Here is a 23,076-nt window from a genome sequence, read left to right as displayed (position 1 = left end):
ACTTGCTGGGCAATAAAAAATTATCACTTACCGCAGAAATTACATCACTCGAATTACAATAAATAAATAATTTGTATACTATAAAATGTACAGAGACCGAATTACTCAGATCTAACTATTTAGAATGAACTTGATTTGCATCTGCAGAGTCTAATACAGTTCCGAATGGAAAATCCCAGAGCTTTGAAGTCACACCGTAACCCCAGTCGTAGTTTTTATAATGATGTTGTAAATGATACCTCTTCATTTCAGTATGATGTGACCACCAGCCTGTCCAAAATTGGTAAAATTCAGGATTAGTATGCAACGAGATGTGGAATTCTTCATACCATAAGAAGCTTGCAAAACCACCAGCGTAGAAAATATTCCCATAGGCTGGGCCCATTGTCGCATATGAGACATACCATAAGAGGAAGTTTAAAAGTAAAACCATTGGTGGAGGTGCAGCGATTCTTTCAGGGTCCATAGGTAAGAAATGATGGACTCCGTGTATTGCGAAATGCAAAGCAAACAATGTTTGATTGTAATCAGGCAAATATCTATCCATATGGAAGATAAATCTGTGAAGAATATACTCAGCAAAAGTCCAAAATAAACAACCTATTAAAAGCCACTTGTAAATATCGTTCAGCGCACCTAATTCAGCTAATGATCTTTTCCCAACGATGAATGATGCAATTCCAATAGGAGAGTATATTAAAATTGCCCACCAAGGAACTCTTGAACAAAGGATATCCACTATTGAGTTAGGGTAAACTCTAGCACCTTTGGAGCAATGACGTGGGCGATGAACTTGGTCCAAGTAAAAATCCTTAGTCCAATGTGCGCTCATAATTTGGGGCATTAATGGCTCTGCAATGTCCAAAAAGCGGTATCTCTCAAAATCTTTCTTAGCGTCGGTGTCCTTTGTCATAAGATCGAATGTTGGCAATTCATTTCTAAACGAACTTGCTAAATCTTCATCCCCATCGTCGAGTCTTTCTTGTTCGCTGGCATTTACTAATATACCTACGAACATCCCATCCTCTAGAATCTCATATGCTGTATTGGAATGGACATGACTCCTATTCTTTGGTCCCCCCCGCAAGAATTTGTGTCACATCTTTACCACCATATTTTAAAAGTAGTGGTACACCACCTGGATGGTTTGAAACGAACCCCGTGATATCGTATACTTTACGATGGTTCAAAGATACCCAGCAATCATCTTTTTGGTTATGTTTAGAAAGTTCTTCCTTGGAAAATGTACTAAATATTCCTTTCAGACCGTCAGACATATTGTTAACTGTATGTAGTTATTTTTACTATATTACTACTAAGATAGAACTATATATATATTTATATGTTATCCCCGCACTTTCTTCTCCTTGTGATTTGTTACTTCCTCGGTTTCTTTGTAGTCATTTGAGCATATGTTCTTATTATTTTGCTTTTGGAAATAAATTTACAATGAAATTCAGTACTGCAGACCTCGATAGAACAAATCTAGCATGAGAATTTTTCTGAGTGCAGTATGTTTTTACTAATTAGCTGGCTTTAATAGGTCCGGTGCTGCATGTTTAGGACATAAACAATTGACGGAATCCCTAAAATTTAGCACGTATTAATTTAAAGTTTTGTTTAATTATCAGTGAGTATACTTATCATGGTGTCTAAGTCTGGTAGCCCTGCTCTTTTTCTATAGGAAACTGAGAATTTCAGACAGAAAAATCCTTGAGACCAATAACTATGACTGTGATTATTTTAGCGGCTTAGCAATCTTTCATAACAATCAATATGAAGCAAGAAAACAATAATGAAGCTCTATTGTTGATCGAATGTCTTAACCATTTAGCTTAATATTTTTATAGTCTCAAATCGTTTCTTCTATATTATTACCCTATATGGTCGAAATCAACCAATGCGAACGAAAGAGCAAAACAAAACCTACCTGAAATGAGATTGAATTGGTCAGACAGTAATTGGTATCAATCTTCACCTGAATTCCTCTTTTCTCATATATGATACATAGTAATTTTGCACATGATCTAATTGAGTCTACAGGTCCCGACTATATCATCTCCTTACCACACAGAGTGGAGTCTGTTATCTACACTACCGTTACAGTTTTTGATATTCATATTCAATAATAATTAGAATTATGTCAGTCTTGAATTTGTCTATGGAATTGGGACGATCTGAAATTTGTGAAAATGTATTATTTGTAAAAATAAAACTGTGCTCATACCGGAAGAATTCAAGAAACTAAATACTCTACTTAGATTCTATATCGCATATCTAAAACCTCGATTCTCAAAATCAGTCAAATCATTAAATCCATCGATGACCGCTTGCTTGGCAATTTCATCATTGTATTCACCTTGTTCATATGTTCTCTTCTTATTTCTATGAATAAGCAAAAATCTGTACCCAATTCCTATTACCATCATTCCTGAATAGCATGTAATCAAACCAACAATGGCGCTTGTATATTTGGGGGCTTCATTGGCATAAAATATGTTAGCTCCGATTATATTACCCGCTGCATAAAGCGTAAACCAAAAACCATTCGAAATTGTTTTCTTAGTATGACCACCAATGTTACCCGTTAGAAATATCCACGATAAAATAACTGGACCCCCAATAATAAACTGAAGCCAAGTACATCCTACCAATGCCCATTTATGGTCTAAATTGATTAAATGAATCCCGATCAATCCTGCAAGGCCGGGTACACAAAGTAATACGAATATTATGCATCTAGTATTTTTTACACTTATAGCTATGATACCTGCAATGAACACAACCACAAACTCAATAGCCCCCGTTGGTAATTGTAAAGCTGTTGCATTTAGTCCACTGAATCCATAACCTTTCATTAACGCTGAAGAAAAGTTAGAAACTCCACCATTGACAATTCCACATGAAAGCCCTATAAAGGAAATCAACCAAACAGCTGGATCCGATACCGCTTCAATGATTTGATATCTTCTAATTTTCTTGTCTTTGATACCCATATTATTCTTTGAAATCTTGTCAACGACAATCGCCTTTTCCCTTTCGTTAATAAACGTCGCAGTTGCTGGTGAATCAGGGCATAACCAAATGAATACTACTGACCATACTAAATTGAGCAATCCTATTACCAAAAATATCAATTTCCACGATTTAATAGATGCATTTGTTGAATGTCCCAAACCATAGCCTAATAATGCGCCAACAATAGTTGCAATCCCGTTACAAGATAAAAAGGTACACATCCTGAATGGCTGTTCTTCTCTAGTATAAAACATTGAACATATCGTCATGCAAGCTGGCGATATACCGGCTTCAAACATGCCCAAGATAAACCTGACAACCAACATTCCCCCATAATTTTGGCACCCTATATGAGCAATTAATATGATTGCCCATACAAAAAGCATAACCCCGGTATATTTAGCCACTGGTGCTCTCTGGATAATATAGTTGGATGGTAATGCCCAAAAAAGGTAGCCAAAATTAAATATTGCTGCCACCCAAGAATACCGTTGACCAGTTAATCCCAAGTCTTCCTTTAAAGAATAAGCTGAGGCATAATTAAGAGATAATTTATCTAAGAATTGTAATGTATAAGTGATGCATAAAATCGGTAATAACCTCCTATCTATCTTTCGTCTAATTTTTAAATATTCGGATTCAATTTCGTCTTTCGATAGCTCTTGAGCTTGTTCATATAGATCCAAACCGATAGCTCCATTTTCCACATCCTCTCTTATAGTAGACTTCACCGAGATAATTGGGTGGATCGATTTCTCTGGATCTTTACTCAATCTATACTGATGTAGATTCGTTTCCACAGAATTCTTCTCTTCGTAAAGTGACATCCTTTGTAAACCTATAATTTTAATAGACTTCAAAAGTAGACATACTCCTCCACTTTATATTTGTCAGTCAAAATATATCTAATCTCGAATTTTCCATAATATTAACTTCTGATAAGATCTTATCACTCTGCAGAACAATCGAAGTTTTCTCCGCTTTAGGTTATTCAGTCCGCGAAAGTCATCTTCATATATTGTGAAAAGCAATTGAAAGCTCTTGCTAAACTTCATTTTGCATATAATAATACTCCACTAAATTTTACAAAACTTCATATTTCGCCTTATTCTAGTTTAAGCCTATATTTTTCTGAGTACGCATTCGATTCCATTCACACTTTCGAGCTAAGAGGCTCTTTAAAATATCTACAATGTAGACCTTTATATTCTCTCATACCAATTAGTCTAATAGAGCCGATGATTACTGAATTTATTGTTTGCGCATCTTTATCGGAAGTTGCAACCGATTCATTAGACGTTGTAAACTATTGCAACATGAAAGATAAGGATTCTCTTGTGCAGTTCGACCACTTTTAACAAAAATGGTCTTCCGCGCGCTAACCATATAATACAAGATACTCGTTCTTGGTTTCCAGAACCATTTGACTCAGTAAAATTGAATATTCGACGTAAACGAGAGGGTATTTATAAATGGGAGTCCATGCTGAAGATATAAAAATGAATAAGATAAACATATTTCAACATTAAATGACGTACGAAACTTTGATTATAAAAAAAGATAGACTTATCAATACAATCCATGAGACTGCATCCAAGTTTGGAGCTAAAGGGGTTTGGGGACCCGGGTTGACGCAAACGGGCGTTTGCCGTCTAGCATTAAGTGACGAAGATAAAAACGTAAGAGATTGGTTCGTGAAGGAAACTCAATTCCTTGGGTGTGAGGTGAAGGTTGACGCAATCGGTAATATTTTCGCAATTTATCCTGGCAAAAACCCAGGACCACCAACTGGTATCGGATCTCACTTAGATACGCAACCTAATGGCGGTAGATATGACGGAATATACGGTGTTCTTTCAGGATTGGAGGTTCTTCGAACTTTGAAAGAAAATGGCATCATTCCTAATTATCCAATTGCGCTTGTTAACTGGACAAACGAAGAGGGTGCGAGGTTTCCCAGATCTCTTATCGCTTCATCGTTATGGGCAGAAATTGTAAGCGAGGAAGAGGCCTTAGGTCTAGAGTCTATTTCTGATAAAGTTCCAGTTAGTATTGGTGATGAATTAAAGAGAATTGGCTACAATGGACCCATTATGTCGTCGTATAAGAGCAATCCTTTAGCTGCGCATTTCGAACTTCACATCGAACAGGGGCCTATTTTGGAGAATGAGAATAAAAAAATTGGTATTGTTACTGGAGTTCAGGCGTATACTTGGTATACGGTCACTGTTAGAGGTAAATCATCTCATGCGGGTACTACGCCAATGAACACTAGGAGCGATGCTATGCAAATAGCTTCAAAACTTATTTTAAAAGGTATAGACATTGCTCAAAAGCATGATGGCCTAGCTACAATCGGTACAATTGATTTAGAGCCGGCCCTGATAAATGTCATTCCGGATACTGTCAGATTTTCTTTTGATGCTAGGCATGTAAACGACGATAAACTAACCGAGTTAATGGATAACGTGAAATTAGAATTCAAATCAATTGCCGAAAAAGGTAATTGTTCTAAATATTCTCAATCATTGGAAGTAGAATTTGATCACATTTACACTTCAGGTGCTGTTTCTTTTGATGAGACCAACATTGACACCGTTAAAAAAAGCGCCTTAGAGTTGTTTTCTACGGATGATGTTAAAGAGATAGTTAGTGGTGCAGGTCATGATTCTTGTGCCACTAGTATCAGAGTACCAACTTCAATGATATTCATTCCATCTAAGAATGGTATTTCTCATAATCCAGAAGAATACTCGTCACCCGAAGAAATCGATAATGGTTTCAGAGTTTTATTGAATACCATTTTGAGGTACGATGAATTGAGACGAAAAAACCCTTGATCCATATACATTGACGGTTATTACATGTAATGCTTTCTAGTACAGTTGGCTGTAGGTATATTTTTGCAAAACTTGGATAGTCGCGTCACTATCAGAATCCATAAAGATTCTCAAACAAATCATTGTAAGAACCATATATAGTTATGTTAGTGATACCTATAGTCATCAGAGAATATGGAGTAATCCTAGTAAGTTGAAACGGAATAAGAATACAAATTAGGAATGAATCTTCAACGAACAGCAATTAAGCATTTGATACTTAATTAAGACCATCCTAAAAATTATCGACATATAAATATTTTTGATCACATAACTACCTCTATAGTGTCCAATATTGGTATATAAGACAAGTATATCATATATGGGTATTCCATATTGTTAATAGTATTACATGACCTTAATTATAATCCCTGAAAGATTATCTTTCTACAAGACTCGAAATTATCTCTAATTTTTTGTATCCCTCTAATAAAAAATAAACAATAACTGGGATTTTTGGGTAGGAGTAGAAAGTTAATTGAATGGAGAGTCCTTAGTTATTCAACTGCACCTTATTAAGGATCAGTGTTGGTGTGGAAAATATTGATGACTTAATTGCTGACCTAGCCGTATTTGAAATCATATAAAAGCTTTTTCAACACCCATCTTCTATTCTAATAAATGATACTGTGCTATTGGTAAACTTTTCAGAATCGCAACATGTTTAATCGCTCTATAAGACTATACAGGAAAACGAGAGGGATTTTATTTTGGAAAAATTTTGTTAACTTCATTCTAGAATAAAAGTAAATAGCTAAGAAATAATTAAGACTTGTAGATTATACTCTCAAGTTCGAGATACGGTTTAGTTACGATGATCTACATCACAACTATAATTGATTTCGAATAGCCCTGAAAGCATCATTCATAATTGATAATCCATGTCTAAGCTCCTCCTCTGTTATTGTAATAGGTGGAGCAATTCTAAAGATTCCACCAAAAGAAGCAACGGCTATAAGATTTGCGGATAGACCAAGCTCCATCATTTTATCCGCCAAAACTTTCGCCAAATCGGGGTCTGATTCTTTTGTTTGTCGGTTTTTAACTATCTCAATTCCAACCATAAGACCCTTCCCTCTAATGTCTCCTATAAAATTATACTCCTGTTTAAACTTATCTAATTCTGATTTAAATATATTTCCCATAATTCTTGCCTTATCAACTAAGTTGTCTCTGATAATAACTTCTAAAACTTTTAGTCCAACCGCGGCGGGAAGGGGGTCGTTGACATGGGTAGTATAAAACAAAAACCCTTTCTTATTCCCTCTTTCCGAAAGTTGTTCTGACGTGACAATAGCCGAAAGGGGTATTCCATTACCCAAAGTTTTGCTCAATGATAATATATCTGGTATAACACCCGAGTCTCCAAATGCAAACATCGATCCACAACGCCCTAAAGCTGTTTGAGCTTCATCAACAATTAATAACATACCTCTTTTCTCACAATGTTTTTTCATAGCTCTAAGATATCCATCAGGTAAAACTAACATACCACCAGAACTCAAAATAGGCTCAACTATGACCGCAGCCAAAGATCCAACGGAAGCACTATCGATCAAGGACCATCCGTAATCCAATTCAGTTTCCCAGTCGTAGGATCCATCAGGTTTCCGAAAAATTGATCTGTAACCATTAGGAGCTGGAAGCACTAAGTTTCCTGGTATCATTGGACCTTGTCCTGATCTACCTGATTGATAGGTTGTGGCATTAGAGGCACCAGTCATACCATGCCACGACAAGGACAACCCAACAACTTCAAAATTTCCAGTACATATTTTTGCTAGCTTGATCGCCGCCTCATTAGCTTCACCTCCTGTACTTAGAAACATTGCCTTATCTAACCCGTCAGGTAGAATTCCTGTCAACATATGCGCCAAGTTTACGACTGGGGGACAAATCATGCCACTGAAAAGATGGTCCAAATTAAAAGCATGCTCTGTAATCGTTTTAGAAATTTCTGGGTGACCGTGACCAAGTAAACATGACATTTGTCCGGATGTAAAGTCCAATATACGCTTCCCATCATGGGTATAAATATATACCCCTTTTGCTTTCGTAATTATGGCTGGAGTGAAGACTCCGCCGTAAGGTAACAAGGATTTTGATTTTAACCAAAACTCCTTCTCATCAATTGAAGAATATAAGCTCATGATTTAAACGTACTTAGCTTGACTCTTTGAGGCTGATAGATTTTGCCCGATATGTATTGCTTCTTATATATTGACCTGTCAATCGGTTTTTAACTTCCGAAATCTCCAACTACATTATTTCCACTCCCCAACGTAAAAGAAACAAGCAAGATACATCATGGTACTTCTCTTTTTGTATTCTCCTTGATACTTGCCCCATTCAAAATTTTACTAATTAGCTTAATGGAAAATGTTCTTGAACATTTATATTACTAAGAATTTCAGTTTTAAAACATACTTATATTATTTCTAAACACCTAAAGCCTCTCAAATTCGATTTAAATGAATTAAATATTCTTTGATTCACAAGGTTTCAACCTTGGAGTTTCAAACCAGTTTATTTTTGTATTAACAATTTCTACAATACTTTCTCTAATGCGAATAATTTTTATCTGGGGTTGAAAAGCAGTTCTGCGGCACTTCCTGCAGTTTTCAATTTAGAATATACTCCATACAAAATTTTGAAGTTAAACTATAGTTACCTATTTCATTTTCATTAAACAAATACTCAAGAAGACACTATTTGTAAATATTATAAGAAATTGATTAAGAAACGATTACTAATTAAATTATTAACTTTCGATTATTTCAAATCAAGTTATAAATGGAAAAAGATTAAACAATTAACATGATGACTCTCAGTTTTCGGAAACTTTTAGACGTAGCTATGATATCAGTTGCTTTCTTCGAATAATTTATCAAACGATATATTTATTTGAGATAGAAATGACGAGTTCATGCTTGTCTTCAATATTGGAAGTTCCTTAAACTAAATAAATTTATAAGTATAATTTATTTACCTTTATAGATTAACTCCAGTTCATGAACTCGTTTCATATAATATTTCATATAGTATCAAAAGAATATCGATAACTGAAAAAATAGCCTCAAATTCCGATATTTATAATTTAATGCAAAATTTCTATTCATACCTTGATAGTTATTCAGCTATTTAATACGAGGTTTGATCACACCAGGTTTTCTAATTAGTTTTAGATAATAAAATACTGAATGAACATATTATTCCGATTACCCATTGAGTTGATGGGAGAAACTTTGTCTCACCTTTCCCCGGATGAATTAACATACAAGTTTGATCTTGAAGGTCTAATTTATGATACAACATTTAATTCATATTCTAAAGTTAGGCAAATGGCTTTCTTCGTTAAATATAAGGGGAAACATGTGACCATTTCCAATACGAATATCAATGATACCCATCAACTATCAAATTTCCAGTTACAATATTTGAATATTACGCAAATGGTCATAAAGCCTAAAGTGATTTCTTTCGTTTTGTTCGATTGCAATAATCGTTCGTCGTATAATTTTATTAGTTTCATGTTGAGTCATCATTTTAAATTGTTAAAATCATTTACAAATAAGTTTAGTTTTCAATTAAGTATACATGACGATAATTTGATCGACATTAATTTGTTAAATGGAATATTGTACCATTTTAGTTATAATAATTATATTGTAAATTGGTTTTCAATACACTATAAAACTGTGAAGCAAATTACGGGAGTACAACAAACTTCCTTTGAAGAAAATTCTCATGACTTGAATCATGGCAGCATTGAGAACTTAAAATTGCATCTATTTAATTCATCTAGATTGATGGAGCACTTTATGTATTTTAGGAATCACAATTGCCTATGTGGAAACTTGAAAACTTTAGATTTATCGTATAATAATATTAATGATGAGAACTTGGCAAAGTTATATTTTCCTGATCTGATACAAGACCTTAATTTATCCAATAATAATCTTCATACAATATCCAATAACTTTAATATTAACAACCTAGCAAATTTAAGAAATCTAAACTTGTCTAATAACAACTTGATTAGGATATCAATTAGCATTAATATATCTTTCAATTTAGAGGTATTAGTATTGTCTGGTAACAACTTAAATAATTGCAATTTCTTATGTAAACCCTTCTTCCAAAATTTGCTGAAACTTAATATATCGCGAAATTTGATATCTAATCTAATAAATCTTCCAACATCATTAGAAAGATTAGATTTGAGCGGCAATTATTTGAGTTCCTTCTTTAACGAACAAACTTCAAATGTTTTTCCTGCCTCGTTGGTAGAATTGAATTTATCATGGTGTAAGATACTCTTTAAGGCAAGGCTAAATGTTATCGAAGCAAAGCGGACTCTACACATCGAAAATTTACATAAATTAAAATCATTGATACTTAGTGGTAATTACTACTATAATATTGACTCGGAAATATTACAAGTCTGCAAATAGTCATTATTGATTACTTATTGTTACAGAAAATTAAATCTTATAATATAAGTAATATTTTCTACGAGCTAAATTACTAGTGATTTTGCGATTTCAAAATAAAGAATGGAATGTGAAAATAATAATATTTGAAATACATATATCTCTACTTCACTTTCTAAAATTGCTTTATTTATTTGGCCATAATGAATACAGGGATTAATAGCTAAATCATGCTCTAAATATCTATCGTTTGCCAGAATATCTTAAGCGATATTATAATTCCTTTGGTGTATTATACCACAAGAGTTTCATAATCAAAAATATCACTCATCCCAAATATATTATTTTAAATTACTTTGATAACTTGAGCAAGAGAAGGTTATAATCAAATATAGAACTGTAAGGGCGAAAATAAAATCATGTCTATTTTCGTATTAATGACCGTACGAGAAGGAGTGCGCAATTTTGAGTAGCCCAAGATCAATATTACAGGAATCGATTCATCCGTTGTCATAGATTATTTTATTCCTTCAATTTTCTTTTAAAAGAATTATTATGATAAACTTTAGAATTAAACACATCGAACTTTATTCCAAATTATATGATTTTGCTCTATTCTAGAAGAAAAAAAATACTATTTGGTATAAGGTTGAACAGAACCATCACGCACTAAACTACCTTTTCGACATGTATAGTTTCCTGCTTTAGATTCCCATTCGATGTTAGAGAACTTTCATCCGCCTTATCTTGAAGTATATCCAGACCACATTTTAAGCTGTTGAAAACAAGAATATGTGCTCGTGGGGCTGGGTAGTCAAAGAGCTCTTCCATGTTCTCTAATGGTATTCCTTTTGTTTCTGGAAGAAGGAAATAAACCCATGGTATGGATATTAGCGCCATTGATGCAAAGAAAAAGAATATACCGTAATCCATACCTTCAATCATATCTGTAGTGAACCTGGTCATGAAAAACACAGATAGCCATAAGAACATCGAATTTATTGCTTGAAAAGATGCCCTTAAAGAATTGTCGAATACTTCAGCACCTACAATATATGGCGTCCCAGACCAGCCAATTATAAAAAAGAAGCACCACACATACATTAATCCTAATGCCGCCCTACCTGCTGCAGCTCCGCCTTCAACCTTAAGATATGCTCCGATATAGAAGAAACAAACAGCACATATTGGTGAAACGTATAGTAATGTATTCCTCCTACCGATCTGTTCTACTATGAACATCAACCAAATTATAGTGGCAATATACTTAACAACTCCAAACATACCGGTTGAAAACAAGGTCGCATTGGTTCCATCAACCCCAATTTTTCCAAATATTATTGGTGAATAATAGTTTATAGACTGAACACCTAGCAAATTCTGAAACACATATAAAGAAGCCGTCACGAGTAATCTTTTTTGTAATTTTGGTTCCCTCAAGAGAATAAGAAAAGGCCCTGCAATACCTGTACCTACTTTTTTCTTGGCTTCATTTACCAGCTCTTTGATGGATGATATTTCAGACAATAAGTAGTCATTACCATCATCTAGCTTTCTATAAAACTTTGAGTTTTCTATAGCTTCAGAATCTTTTCCAACGGAGAAGAGCCATCGAGGAGATTCTTTCACCCACCAAACCAATGCCAAATATAAAGCGGCAGGTATAATCTGTATCGCAAAAGGAAGAATCCATTGCACATATCCCGTTGACATATTTTCATCAACCGCATAACTAACCCAAAACCCTATGAGATCACCAGTTCTCCAGCCTATTTCATACATAGCACTAACTCTACCTCTGATTGGAGGCGGAGAGATCTCTGATAAAAACGTTGGAACAATTGAGGTTGATTGCCCTACACCTATACCAGCCAAAATTCTTCCCGCATATATCGGCCCTAAACCTCTATCTTTATTAGAAATTAACATTAAAACTGCTCCCAATGCCATGAAAAGTGCTGATGATATTAGTACGACTTTTCTTCCTTTATAAAATGTAATAGGATAAGACAATATTGAGCCAAAAAAGCATCCAGCGTGAAACAATGATACAATATTGGATATAATAAAACTACTATGGCTTTCTGACATTCTATCAAATCCAAACTCTTTTCTAAATGAGTTAAGCGCAAGAGTACCTCCTATAAATCCAGAATCATACCCGATTTCTAGGGCTGCAAACGAAGAAATTAGTCCTACAAAATAGATTCTCCAATTATAAACCAGCAGAGGAGTTGGTCTGTCTTCTTCTTTCTTGAACGGATTATAGATTTTTATTAGCATTATCGATAGTCACATTCAATATACGCTCTATAAATTAAAGAATGGTTAACTTCTTATGGCTATAAATACTCTCGAGAAGAACTTACCTTATTAATTTGGTCTTGAATTTGGACCTAATGATAAGCAAAACTCCACATAGGATGATTATCCAACCGAGATGTGGGGAAGTCTCTGGTTGCGAAATCCGAATTGGTAATTGAAATTAATTTTCTAAATACAATGTATCTCAACCTGTCTTAGTTTTGCGGTTCTATATTAGTTATGGGTAGTTATTAACCCGAAATGTGGAGTCATAATCGTGATTTCTGGGTTGCACTCTTCGCTGGCGGAGATTTTATAAGAATAAACTCGAGCATATGCCTTTGACTTACAACAGCTGACTTCTGAGTAACATATTATAACCTATCTTGTATACCTGGTATGAATTCCGTAAGAAGATGCATAATTATTTAATTTTCAAATTAGTAGAACCTATATATTACCCTGAAATAAAATTGGTTCGTTTGTAATGACTAGAACTTTATTTTACCTTATATGTCATTATTCCTTCCCTTACCTATAAATAAAAATGAAAAACTATACATTAACGTATGTGTTCACTTTGAGAGACTTATTTGACCATAGAAAATTCCCCCTTAAAGAGAAAATTTTAAGTGTTAACGATGAAGGCAAAATTAATTAATAATATTATACCTAAGTTTAATACTAATTCAAAATATAATCCAATAAGCTACTAGGGCTTATTTATTATGACTCGGTATGATTCTCTTCATGACTATTTATCTTATATTCTGCTACCATCAAATCTATTAAATTGCTAGTAATCGTGAACTAGAGTTCGCGGTGAAATTCTTCACTACTTCGTACTGACCACTCATCAACAGCAAGAAAAATTAATTCTAAATCAGAACCTCTAATTTCTCTGTTTAAGCTAGATTCAGTATTGTTAGAATTATTTATTTAGTTGGTCAATTTGATGATGTTCAATCTTAATAAACCATTATCAGTATAAACATTCTTCGTCTTCAACTTCTTCAATCGATAGATGCTTATGTAACTTTGATTCTGGAGAGGCAAGAGTTGAGGTATATTGTGTGGATACGGATGCTGAGTCACTTATTTCGGACGCTATTGATTCATTATCAGAGTCCACAGTAGATAAATGCACCATCTAATTTTAAGTTTCAATTAAAACTAAAACTGGAACTAAAGAAAAAAACCATTTGGGCAGAGGTTTTATTAATTGTAACACTAGTAACTATGGACTGTGGAATGGTCATAATATTTTAGTTTTTTTTGTAATCGTTAGTTTGAAGCTTTCCTCTGGGAGTATTCTAAAGTGTTCTCTGATGTAACGATAATTCCACAAACGGAAAACTGCAGCTTATGGTGAGAAATAATTTTTGTGACATCATGTTAGTTATCAAATTTCCGAAGAAGTCTACTATACTACTTTTAATATCACTATTGAAATTTTATTGAACTGTTTATTAAGTAATGGTATTCTGCTTGTTGGTCTTAAAAATAATTTAATCCATCACTTGCGGTTTGGCAGTCATATAAAAAAGATCATCAGATGAATGATTCGTTTTATACATATAGCAGAGGCACGAATTACAGTATTAATTACATATTAGATTTTTGCACAAAAAGAATTATATCAAATGATACCTGATGGTTTTAAAACTAAAGAAGCCAAGACCTACATTTAAAAACGATTGTACATTTGATAACAATGTTTTCTAATATATAACCCCCTGTAATGAGTGAGATTTTAGATATATAATTGAGTGATTGATTTAATTTGTCATGGTATTAATTGGTATTAATTGGTAAGATTATTATTGTTTTATGTCACTTTAGTTCCTTGTTAGCATGCTCACCGTTTTTTATTTTGAACTGCACTTGGTATATCAATGAAACTTCGATTAAATCAATGCATCGGGTCAAATCCACATATAATACCTAAAACAGAAGATCCCGTTAAATTAATTTAATATTAAAGTACCTTAAATTAACATTAATAACTGACAGATAGAATGTTAGCAGATAAACGTAAACGTAGAGAAATAGCTCTAGAACTATTAAATAAAGTTTCAATTAAAACTAAAACTGGAACTATATTATTCTTATTTATATTATCATTATTAAAAAAAGTGGGAATCGTATACTTCGTTACTAGGGTTTTGCTATAAGAAGTATGTAATTGGTAACACAATATCATAAATTCCCACGAAACAGCAAACAAAGCAAACATAATAAGATTGTCTATCTACTCCACAATATAGACTTCCATTTCGGCTAGATATTGGCTTAAAATAGTATACGGAAGCTTTTGGCTTTTACAAATAATGTTTCTAAGCTTATACTTACCAATTACGAAATTTGCTGAAATAGATTTTTAATTATAGATAGGCTTATCAAGTTTCGAGCGGACTGAGTAGTTAAATGTAGCATGCCGTACTATAACCCGGGTAACCCTAAAATCTTTCTAGTTCTTATTTGGAGGTGAGCGGGCAGAGTCAAGTCAACTTTTGTCCTAACGGATGGCCTTACCGATGTTCCGCGTAGCTTAGTACTTAATAGCTCGACCTCGCGCTATAGGTAATTTTTGATCAATCAAGGAACTTTTAGATCTAAGATTTTAGGAATCCGAAATGGAAAAAAATACCGCATTAGTCGACTTCGTATCTAACTTTATTGATTCGAATTCTCAAGAATTCTTTAGAGAAATTAATGAGTTTTTATACAATAATCCAGAAACAAATTACGAGGTATGTTTAACATTAAATAGCATCATCACACACAGTATTTATAATGATTATTTAAAAGCTGTGACTAACTGAAATATAGGAATTTAAGGCACATAATCAATTAACCACTTATTTGGAGACGAAGCCAGGATGGGAAGTTACCAGGTCCGCGTTTGGAATTGAAACTTCGTTTGTCGCCACTTTTCAGCATAAATCTAACACATCCTCCAAAGTAATTTCATTTAATGCGGAATACGATGCATTGCCTGAAATGGGACATGCTTGCGGCCACAATCTTATAGCTACTGGTGCAATTGCTGCAGCAATCGCTTCATCTGAGGCAATGAGAAAATTCAACTTTGCAGGAACAATTAAACTCTTCGGCACACCAGCTGAAGAAGGTGGTGATGGTAAAGGGAAAATGTTAAAAGCAGGTGCATATAACGACGTTGACGTTTCTTTAATGCATCATGGCAATTCTGAAAGTCCGGGACAGGCCTTTGTACGTACTGCAGCATCATTTAGATTTAATATAGAGTATTTCGGAAAGAGTGCTCACGCTGGTGCATGCCCATGGCAGGGAGTTAATGCTTTAGACGCAGCATCTATTTTTATGCACTCTTCTTCTTTATTAAGACAACAATTTGAAGCAACTGATAGAATTCATTTTGTTGTGACTGATGGTGGCGCTGCTGCAAATATTATTCCAGACTATACCAGGATTAAAGGTATCATTAGAGCAATCAATAGAGGTAAAATGGCCGAACTCAAAGAAAAACTTGTTGGTTGTATTAAAGCTGGTGCTTTAGGATCAGGATGTGCATATAAAATAAACTATGAGAATGAGTATAACGATATGGTTTCAAATATACCTTTAACAGACTCTTTTCGGGAATTTTTTAATGGATTTTGCGACAACGATAATGAACCCAAATTGAAAGACTTAGATCACGAAAGAATCCTTGTAAGCTCAGCTTCAACCGATCAAGGGAATGTGTCATGGGAAATTCCATCTCTCCATTCTTTTTTTTGCATCAAGGCAGATAAGGAACCTCACACTATTGAATTCTGTGAAGCAGCAGGTAAGAAATCGTCCCATGATTCTTGTCTAAAGTCAGCTAAATGTATGTCTTTGACTGGATTAAAAGTTTTGTATGATGAAGAATTTTATACAAAAATTTATTCGTCTTGGAAAGCAGATGTCGAGAGTTTGAAACCTAAAAGTGTAGATTTAAATGCTTTAGATAATGAATTCACATATAGTTAATTCTCTCTGGATAGATGAGTCTCCAGTGAATACAGAAGCTTAATTAAATTGCCTACGTAGTGGGCATGATGATTTCTCCTTCGCGAGAGCATTTGTACTTGCAATTATACTATTTTGAACTCTTAGATAAATTGTCAAGGTTAAATAAATAAAGATATAGAGTATCATATCTAATAACTGAATAATGAAGTTACTGCAAGTCATGATATTAGTGTATTTTTCTGAATTGACAGGCCAAAAGGGATCTTGTTTATCTCGATATTTTCGAATCTTCAACTGAATATCCAGAAAGACTCTGTATTCTGTTCATTGTCATCTTGCATCCTAGTGCATTTATCGTTATGCATCGGCTCTTCGTTCATATCGTTCCTATCCATCCCAAAAAATATATGCCTCAAACGTGTCTACCTAGATATGGAAGATCTGTGTTAACCATATAGGGTTACCCTCTTTATTATCAATTGATAAATAATAGTATGAGGTGATGCGTTGGCAATTATTACATAAACAATATATAATAACCTGCCTTCTAATAACCTGCATTCTAATAAACTATCATAGACTGTCTTACAACATTGATTTTCTCAATTCAACCTTTGCCACTAAATAATATAACTTCAGGTAATACATATGATCTCAGATTGTAGACTCAAAATTAAACTGAATAGAGAAAATGCTTGGTCACAATAGTCACCGGCATAATGCCGAGCAATTTCGATTTTTTGAAGCCGTCTATCTCGAGTACATTTTCTTGTCGGACTCACAGCCACTAATAATCAAACTTAATAGTTGGGGTAAATGTGGAGACATTTAACATAAAATCTTAATGAGTGACTTAAGACAAACATTATAATGTGCAATTTTCTTGGAAAATATTACTTACCCTGTATGCATATTTTGGCAAAATGTATTTTAAGGTTTACGGCGGCGTCTTTGCGTTACAATGCACAATATTTTCTTCGCATGGCTGTTAAAACAGTTCTTGATAAACATCTAGCTTCAACTAGCTTTCCGAAAGTATATATTTGGCCATATTGTTGCCTTCCGTTTTTCACTTATTCATACTTTTCATATAATTTCAGTTTTTTCATTCGCAAAAGAACATGGGTTTAAATATATGGAGTAGAACAAATACAATGGGTCTAAGAGGCAGAGCCCTTAGGGTAGCCATCACATTCACGGCCGTTAGTGGATTCTCTTTTTTCGGTTATGATCAAGGTTTAATGTCAGGTATTATTACTGGTGACCAATTCAACAAAGAATTTCCTCCAACAGCTGGTAAGAGCCATGATGCTGTGGTTAACCAAGGGGGAGTTGTTTCATGTTATGAAATCGGATGTTTTTTTGGTGCCTTATTTGCATTATTTCAAGGTGACAAGTATGGTAGAAGACCAATGTTGATCATAGGTTCCTTACTTATTATTCTTGGCACTGTTATTTCTGTTGCATCCTTTGGCCCACATTGGGGATTAGGTCAATTCATTATCGGTAGAGTCATTACAGGATTAGGTAACGGTATGGATACTGCCACAATTCCAGTATGGCAATCTGAAATTTCTCGAGCAGAAAATAGAGGAAAATTGGTTAACTTAGAAGGTTCCATGATCGCAATAGGTACATTTGTGGCATATTGGGTTGTTTTTGGATTATCGTACGTCGATACTTCTGTGCAATGGAGATTTCCAGTGGCTTTTCAAGCAATTTTTGGTATTGTTTTATTTGGGGCAATTATCAACATGCCTGAATCACCAAGATGGTTAATTGCCCATGATAAAAAAGATGAAGCTAATTACGTCTTAGCGGCTTTGAGTGATGTGGATATTACAGACGATATTGTTATTGCTGAAAGCGGTGTCATAACTGATGGTGTTAATAGGTTTTCAAGATCAGAAGTTGGCTTTAAGGAATTATTCTCAGGCGGTAGGCTGCAACATTTTTCAAGAATGATTATTGGTGCCTCTACCCAATTTTTTCAACAATTCACTGGGTGTAATGCTTCTATTTACTATTCTACAGTTTTATTTGAGAACTTGGGAATGGGTGAAGATTTTGAAAAATTGCCCTTAATCATGGGAGGAGTATTTGCCACCGTTTATGCTTTGGCTACTATTCCATCCTTTTTTTTAATTGATAGACTAGGTAGAAGAGCATTATTTCTTATTGGTGCTACTGGTCAAGCTATAGCATTCACAATTACTTTTGCATGTTTGATTCCCGATGACGGCCAAAATAAAGAAACGGCTAAAGGTGCAGCCGTTGGTATCTTCTTGTTTATTGCCTTCTTCGCTTTCACTCTTTTGCCATTGCCATGGATTTATCCACCAGAAATTAATCCATTGAGAACGAGAACGGTTGCTTCTGCTATATCTACTTGTACCAATTGGTTGAGTAACTTCACAGTTGTTATGTTCACACCCCTTTTTATGAATGAGAGCCAATTCGGCTGTTACTTATTTTTTGCTATTTTCAATTACATTTTGATCCCAACTACGATTTGGTTTTACCCCGAAACTGCTGGTCGTTCGTTAGAAGAAATTGATATCATTTTCGCCAAGGCATATGTTGATAAGAGACCACCATGGAGAGTAGCTGCTACTATGCCTCGCTTATCCTTGCAAGAACAAGATGAAGAAGCAATTAAATTGGGTCTCTTTGACGAGTTTGAAAAAGAAGGATTTGAACACAGTGAAAATCTTTCATCTCATTCTTCGCGTAAGACTCCAGAAGATAGATCACACGATGAATCTTTAGTAAGACCAGAAGGGGTTTAGCTGAAAATAATTTGGTCGTGACAAAATTTTGCGCCAAATTGAAAATTACTATGTAGATAATTAGGTTTCAATGGATCACATTTCCAAAAACAGACAATATATACATATCTAAAACATCTCACTGTTATAAATGTTGCAATTAATGAGGATAATCTCTTTGTCCGGTTGCACATAATAACAGGGGACGTTTGTAGAACTCACCCTTATGCGCCAAATTACAGTTTTGTTTTTTGTGATCGCCTAAGGCGAAACAAATTTTTTGACTAATTTCCAGATCCTTTCGATATGAGCTATATCTAGATTTAAAACTCTCCTTCTTTCCAAAGATAGTCCGTCAATCGACCGCTTGCTAAAATAGTAGTTTCTACAAAGATGTGACTATAAAAGTCATATATTGTTCTGTCATTTCTTCATTAAATAGTCTTGACTATCATCTTTCATGCGGTTAACATCCCCGACGGGATATAATACTTGTTTGATAAAAAGTCGCTGCTAATGCTCGTTTCTTTAGGAACATTATCAAATGGATTAAAGCTCTTTGAATTCATCACTACTCATCTTCCTTAACCCAGTCACAATCAATGCATGACGATATAAACAAGAAAGGTATAATAGGCATAGGCTCTACTGAAATAGATGTATCATTTCTGGATACTATTCTCTAGAAAGCTCTTTTGATCATGCTCATCATTTCAAATATTTAATAAATGAGTATCTTGTGTTTTGTTCATTGTTATTCCGCACACTAGCATATAATTCATATTCACGCTTATACATCGGTTATTCGGATCATCTATGATAATACAATTACCTTTCGCCAGAGCAGTACATACATGGCATGGTAGTTAGATAGTTAAGGATAGAACAACTGTTTATTGTTCATCTATTGTTCATTGGTTTATTATGCACAATCTTGGTCTTTATATAGTCATTACCTAATACGAATTTGGTACAGAATTAAACCTCATCAGTAAAGCAAATTAATAGACAACTTAAATTTTTCTCTAAATCCTAGCAATTATTGGTCAATGAACATATGTCAGTGACACAGGAATTAAGGCCTGGTGCTAACTTGCGATGAACTATAGTAAAACGAAATCCGATCATATCTAATAACGATCCCCATAATATTATGACACTGCAAATGTTGTATAGTACATACATAAGTAATGAAATTTTTTATCTAATTGGATGCCCGTTTTTGTGCATCAGTGCATAATCTTATAAAATCTGCAAATAATGCATAGTAACTTTGAACGACTCCTATTATAATAAGAGCCGCGCAGTTTCCAATCCAAAGGCCATCTATTGTACCCTTAAATTTGGAATAAACTGTTATATAAATTGATAGAGGTATACCAATCAAATAATAAGATAATAATGAGACAATACCCCCTATTTTTGTTTGGCCTTGTCCTCTTAAGCAACCAGCTGAACCTGCATTGATTGCATCACAAATCTGCAATAAAGCTATTAACCACATAATACTTTCCACTATTTTAATAACTTTCTCGTCTTTGGTAAACAACGGTGCTATTCGGGTTTGAAAGCAGTATAAGAACAAAACATTTATGATCGAAAAGACCAATACAAAGCATAATGATACTTGAGTAGTTTTCTTTGCTGCTGAATTTGAACCGGCGCCTAAAAAATTAGCAATACGTGTAGACGAAGCAATTCCAATTGCAATCAGAACCTGATACGACAAGGAAGCAATTGCTGTACCAACTGATTGTGCCGCCAAAGAAAGAGTACCCAAATATGAAGCTATTAAAGTTAATGTTTCAAGGGCAAAAAATTTTGCCTCTAACATTACAAGTCCTGGTACAGCCAAATAGACGATTTCATTCCAAGATTGGAATGCCTGCTTAATATGAAGTCCATTCCAACATGTTAGAGGATGCTTACCAGAAGGTGTACTATGGGGTTTGATAAAATATACGATAGAAACAAACAAGCCAAAAGTCATCAACCAATAGTTAATTGATATCGCCATCGGTATTCCAATATACCCAAATGTTTTCACAAAAAGTAAATTCATAACTAAATTAGATGGTGCAGCAAACAATAAAACAATTGTAGAAATATGATAAATACCTTGTGCTTCTAAAAACTTCTTACCACATTCAAACAAAATATAAGCAGGAATCCCTGGTGCAGTATATCGTAAATATACTGCTGCATACTTTGCAGTATCATTATCAGGTAGAAAACCTGTAATTACCTCATACCCAAAAAAAGTCCAAATAAATAATATAGGTACCATGATAGTAAAATTCATTGCAACACACTTTTGCAAATAAGTTCCAACAAGATAATATTCTTTTGCTCCAAAAGCCTGAGGACACAAAGTATCTAAAGCTGAACTAATACCTTGAATAATTGCATAGCCTGAAATACTTGCTGTCATAGAACCTATTGAAACACTAGCTAATTCGACAGACCCTAGATGTCCCGCTGTGAATACAGATACAGTCGAAAATGAACACTGTAAAAGAAATGTCATGGATAATGGAACCGATGCAACAAATAACGATTTCAATTCAATTAATGCTGTAGTATCTGTTATCTTCTTAGAAGAAATTGTTTCCTCAAATCTTTTTATAGCTTGATTTTCGTTTCCTTTGTTGGGAATTCTATTATGATATTTTAAAAAACCTCTTTCTTGCTCAATAAGCTCTTGAGCGACAGATTTACTATGGCTATCGTAACTCGCTTTCAACAACGGGCTTGTATCGTTCACCGAGGAACATCTAATTCCTCGTTCATCGCCAGAAAAATCACCTTGGTTACTAGAATCGAATCTATCGATATCTGATGGGATTGACAAGCCATTATTGACTGAGGATCCATAAGAACTTTGTCCATCAGTATTTGAAAGGATGTATTTGTCCATCCTTTCGTTTGACATCTTGAATTAGCCTCAACTAGTTAAATTGTCGTCAAATAAAAACAAAGCAACTAAATGCTTCATAAACTTCAGAAGGAAATTCTAAGCTTAAAAATTTAATATACAGTATTTTTCTAGTATATATCACAATACTACAATACTGTTTATATTCGTAATTGTTCAAGTACCTTTCTGTAGCCACGCAAACTTGCAGGTTCAACGAGAACTATCATCTCTCAAACTCTAGTCAATATATTTTCCAAAGCCTTCCAACTTATCAGATGATTTTGCTACATTCAACTACGTGTCTTATAAAGGAACGATCTGAACCATATGGAAGGTACCATTTGAGCGAGTTGTGCTGGTGGCACAAAGCTAGCCGATCTTTCTGTATAAGACAGAATTTCAGTGGATCGTAAAAATTAAAAACTTCGGCAAAGGAACACCCAAATCCGTCAATGCCAAGTATTGAAAGCATGTCTTCCCTACTTAATAAAAATGAAAGAAAATACAATAGTGAATATGCACTAAAAATAATTTTCTAGTTGGTACATAATGGAATTGTTGTATCTTCATTCAAGATGCTCAATATGAACACCCTCGATATCATTTACGATTGATGATCTTCAGTACGTACAATTCAATTTCGATAAGGACATTACCAAATATTTTTTCGTGATGTAAATTAATTGAGGAAGTACAACTTGTTGTAAAATGAACTTCCTGACTGGCGATAAGTTTTCAACCCCATACTAAAAGTTCAACAGTGAACAAATGAAGAT

At 34.2% G+C, this 23,076-nt stretch overlaps 10 protein-coding genes across 10 annotated transcripts, besides 1 other annotated feature; 4 read left to right on the top strand and 6 right to left on the bottom strand. All coding sequences in view use genetic code 12, as the record gives it.

Moving 5' to 3' along the window:
* Positions 1–115: 115 nt before the first annotated feature.
* On the bottom strand, positions 116–1,018 carry DEHA2F00770g (DEHA2F00770p; the record flags this gene model as incomplete). The annotated part of the gene is made up of 1 exon (XM_460393.2): positions 116–1,018. The coding sequence occupies one exon, from the start codon at positions 1,016–1,018 to the stop codon at positions 116–118; it is 903 nt and encodes a 300-aa protein (XP_460393.2).
* Positions 1,019–2,264: 1,246 nt separating this feature from the next.
* On the bottom strand, positions 2,265–3,845 carry DEHA2F00748g (DEHA2F00748p; the record flags this gene model as incomplete). The annotated part of the gene is made up of 1 exon (XM_460392.1): positions 2,265–3,845. One exon carries the CDS (start codon positions 3,843–3,845, stop codon positions 2,265–2,267), a length of 1,581 nt encoding a protein of 526 aa, XP_460392.1.
* A 702-nt stretch (positions 3,846–4,547) lies between these two features.
* On the top strand, positions 4,548–5,858 carry DEHA2F00726g (DEHA2F00726p; the record flags this gene model as incomplete). Its single annotated transcript, XM_460391.1, has 1 exon — positions 4,548–5,858. One exon carries the CDS (start codon positions 4,548–4,550, stop codon positions 5,856–5,858), a length of 1,311 nt encoding a protein of 436 aa, XP_460391.2.
* An 84-nt stretch (positions 5,859–5,942) lies between these two features.
* Positions 5,943–6,088: a long terminal repeat (solo LTR of Debaryomyces hansenii Tdh2 retrotransposon).
* Positions 6,089–6,727: 639 nt separating this feature from the next.
* On the bottom strand, positions 6,728–8,047 carry DEHA2F00682g (DEHA2F00682p; the record flags this gene model as incomplete). Its single annotated transcript, XM_460390.1, has 1 exon — positions 6,728–8,047. One exon carries the CDS (start codon positions 8,045–8,047, stop codon positions 6,728–6,730), a length of 1,320 nt encoding a protein of 439 aa, XP_460390.1.
* Positions 8,048–9,097: 1,050 nt separating this feature from the next.
* DEHA2F00660g (DEHA2F00660p) lies at positions 9,098–10,351 on the top strand (the record flags this gene model as incomplete). The annotated part of the gene is made up of 1 exon (XM_460388.1): positions 9,098–10,351. One exon carries the CDS (start codon positions 9,098–9,100, stop codon positions 10,349–10,351), a length of 1,254 nt encoding a protein of 417 aa, XP_460388.2.
* Positions 10,352–10,999: 648 nt separating this feature from the next.
* On the bottom strand, positions 11,000–12,613 carry DEHA2F00638g (DEHA2F00638p; the record flags this gene model as incomplete). Its single annotated transcript, XM_460387.1, has 1 exon — positions 11,000–12,613. One exon carries the CDS (start codon positions 12,611–12,613, stop codon positions 11,000–11,002), a length of 1,614 nt encoding a protein of 537 aa, XP_460387.2.
* A 1,003-nt stretch (positions 12,614–13,616) lies between these two features.
* DEHA2F00616g (DEHA2F00616p) lies at positions 13,617–13,784 on the bottom strand (the record flags this gene model as incomplete). The annotated part of the gene is made up of 1 exon (XM_002770677.1): positions 13,617–13,784. One exon carries the CDS (start codon positions 13,782–13,784, stop codon positions 13,617–13,619), a length of 168 nt encoding a protein of 55 aa, XP_002770723.1.
* A 1,853-nt stretch (positions 13,785–15,637) lies between these two features.
* DEHA2F00594g (DEHA2F00594p) lies at positions 15,638–16,633 on the top strand (the record flags this gene model as incomplete). Its single annotated transcript, XM_002770676.1, has 1 exon — positions 15,638–16,633. The coding sequence occupies one exon, from the start codon at positions 15,638–15,640 to the stop codon at positions 16,631–16,633; it is 996 nt and encodes a 331-aa protein (XP_002770722.1).
* Positions 16,634–17,769: 1,136 nt separating this feature from the next.
* Positions 17,770–19,404, top strand: DEHA2F00572g (DEHA2F00572p; the record flags this gene model as incomplete). Its single annotated transcript, XM_460384.2, has 1 exon — positions 17,770–19,404. The coding sequence occupies one exon, from the start codon at positions 17,770–17,772 to the stop codon at positions 19,402–19,404; it is 1,635 nt and encodes a 544-aa protein (XP_460384.2).
* A 1,183-nt stretch (positions 19,405–20,587) lies between these two features.
* Positions 20,588–22,315, bottom strand: DEHA2F00550g (DEHA2F00550p; the record flags this gene model as incomplete). Its single annotated transcript, XM_460383.1, has 1 exon — positions 20,588–22,315. The coding sequence occupies one exon, from the start codon at positions 22,313–22,315 to the stop codon at positions 20,588–20,590; it is 1,728 nt and encodes a 575-aa protein (XP_460383.2).
* Between the last annotated feature and the right edge of the window lie 761 nt (positions 22,316–23,076).

The sequence above is a fragment of the Debaryomyces hansenii genome (genome assembly GCF_000006445.2).
Source record: "Debaryomyces hansenii CBS767 chromosome F complete sequence".
In the NCBI taxonomy this organism is placed as follows: domain Eukaryota; kingdom Fungi; phylum Ascomycota; class Pichiomycetes; order Serinales; family Debaryomycetaceae; genus Debaryomyces; species Debaryomyces hansenii.
Note: the sequence above shows the minus strand (reverse complement) of the source record. Positions and strands in the feature narration are given on the sequence as shown.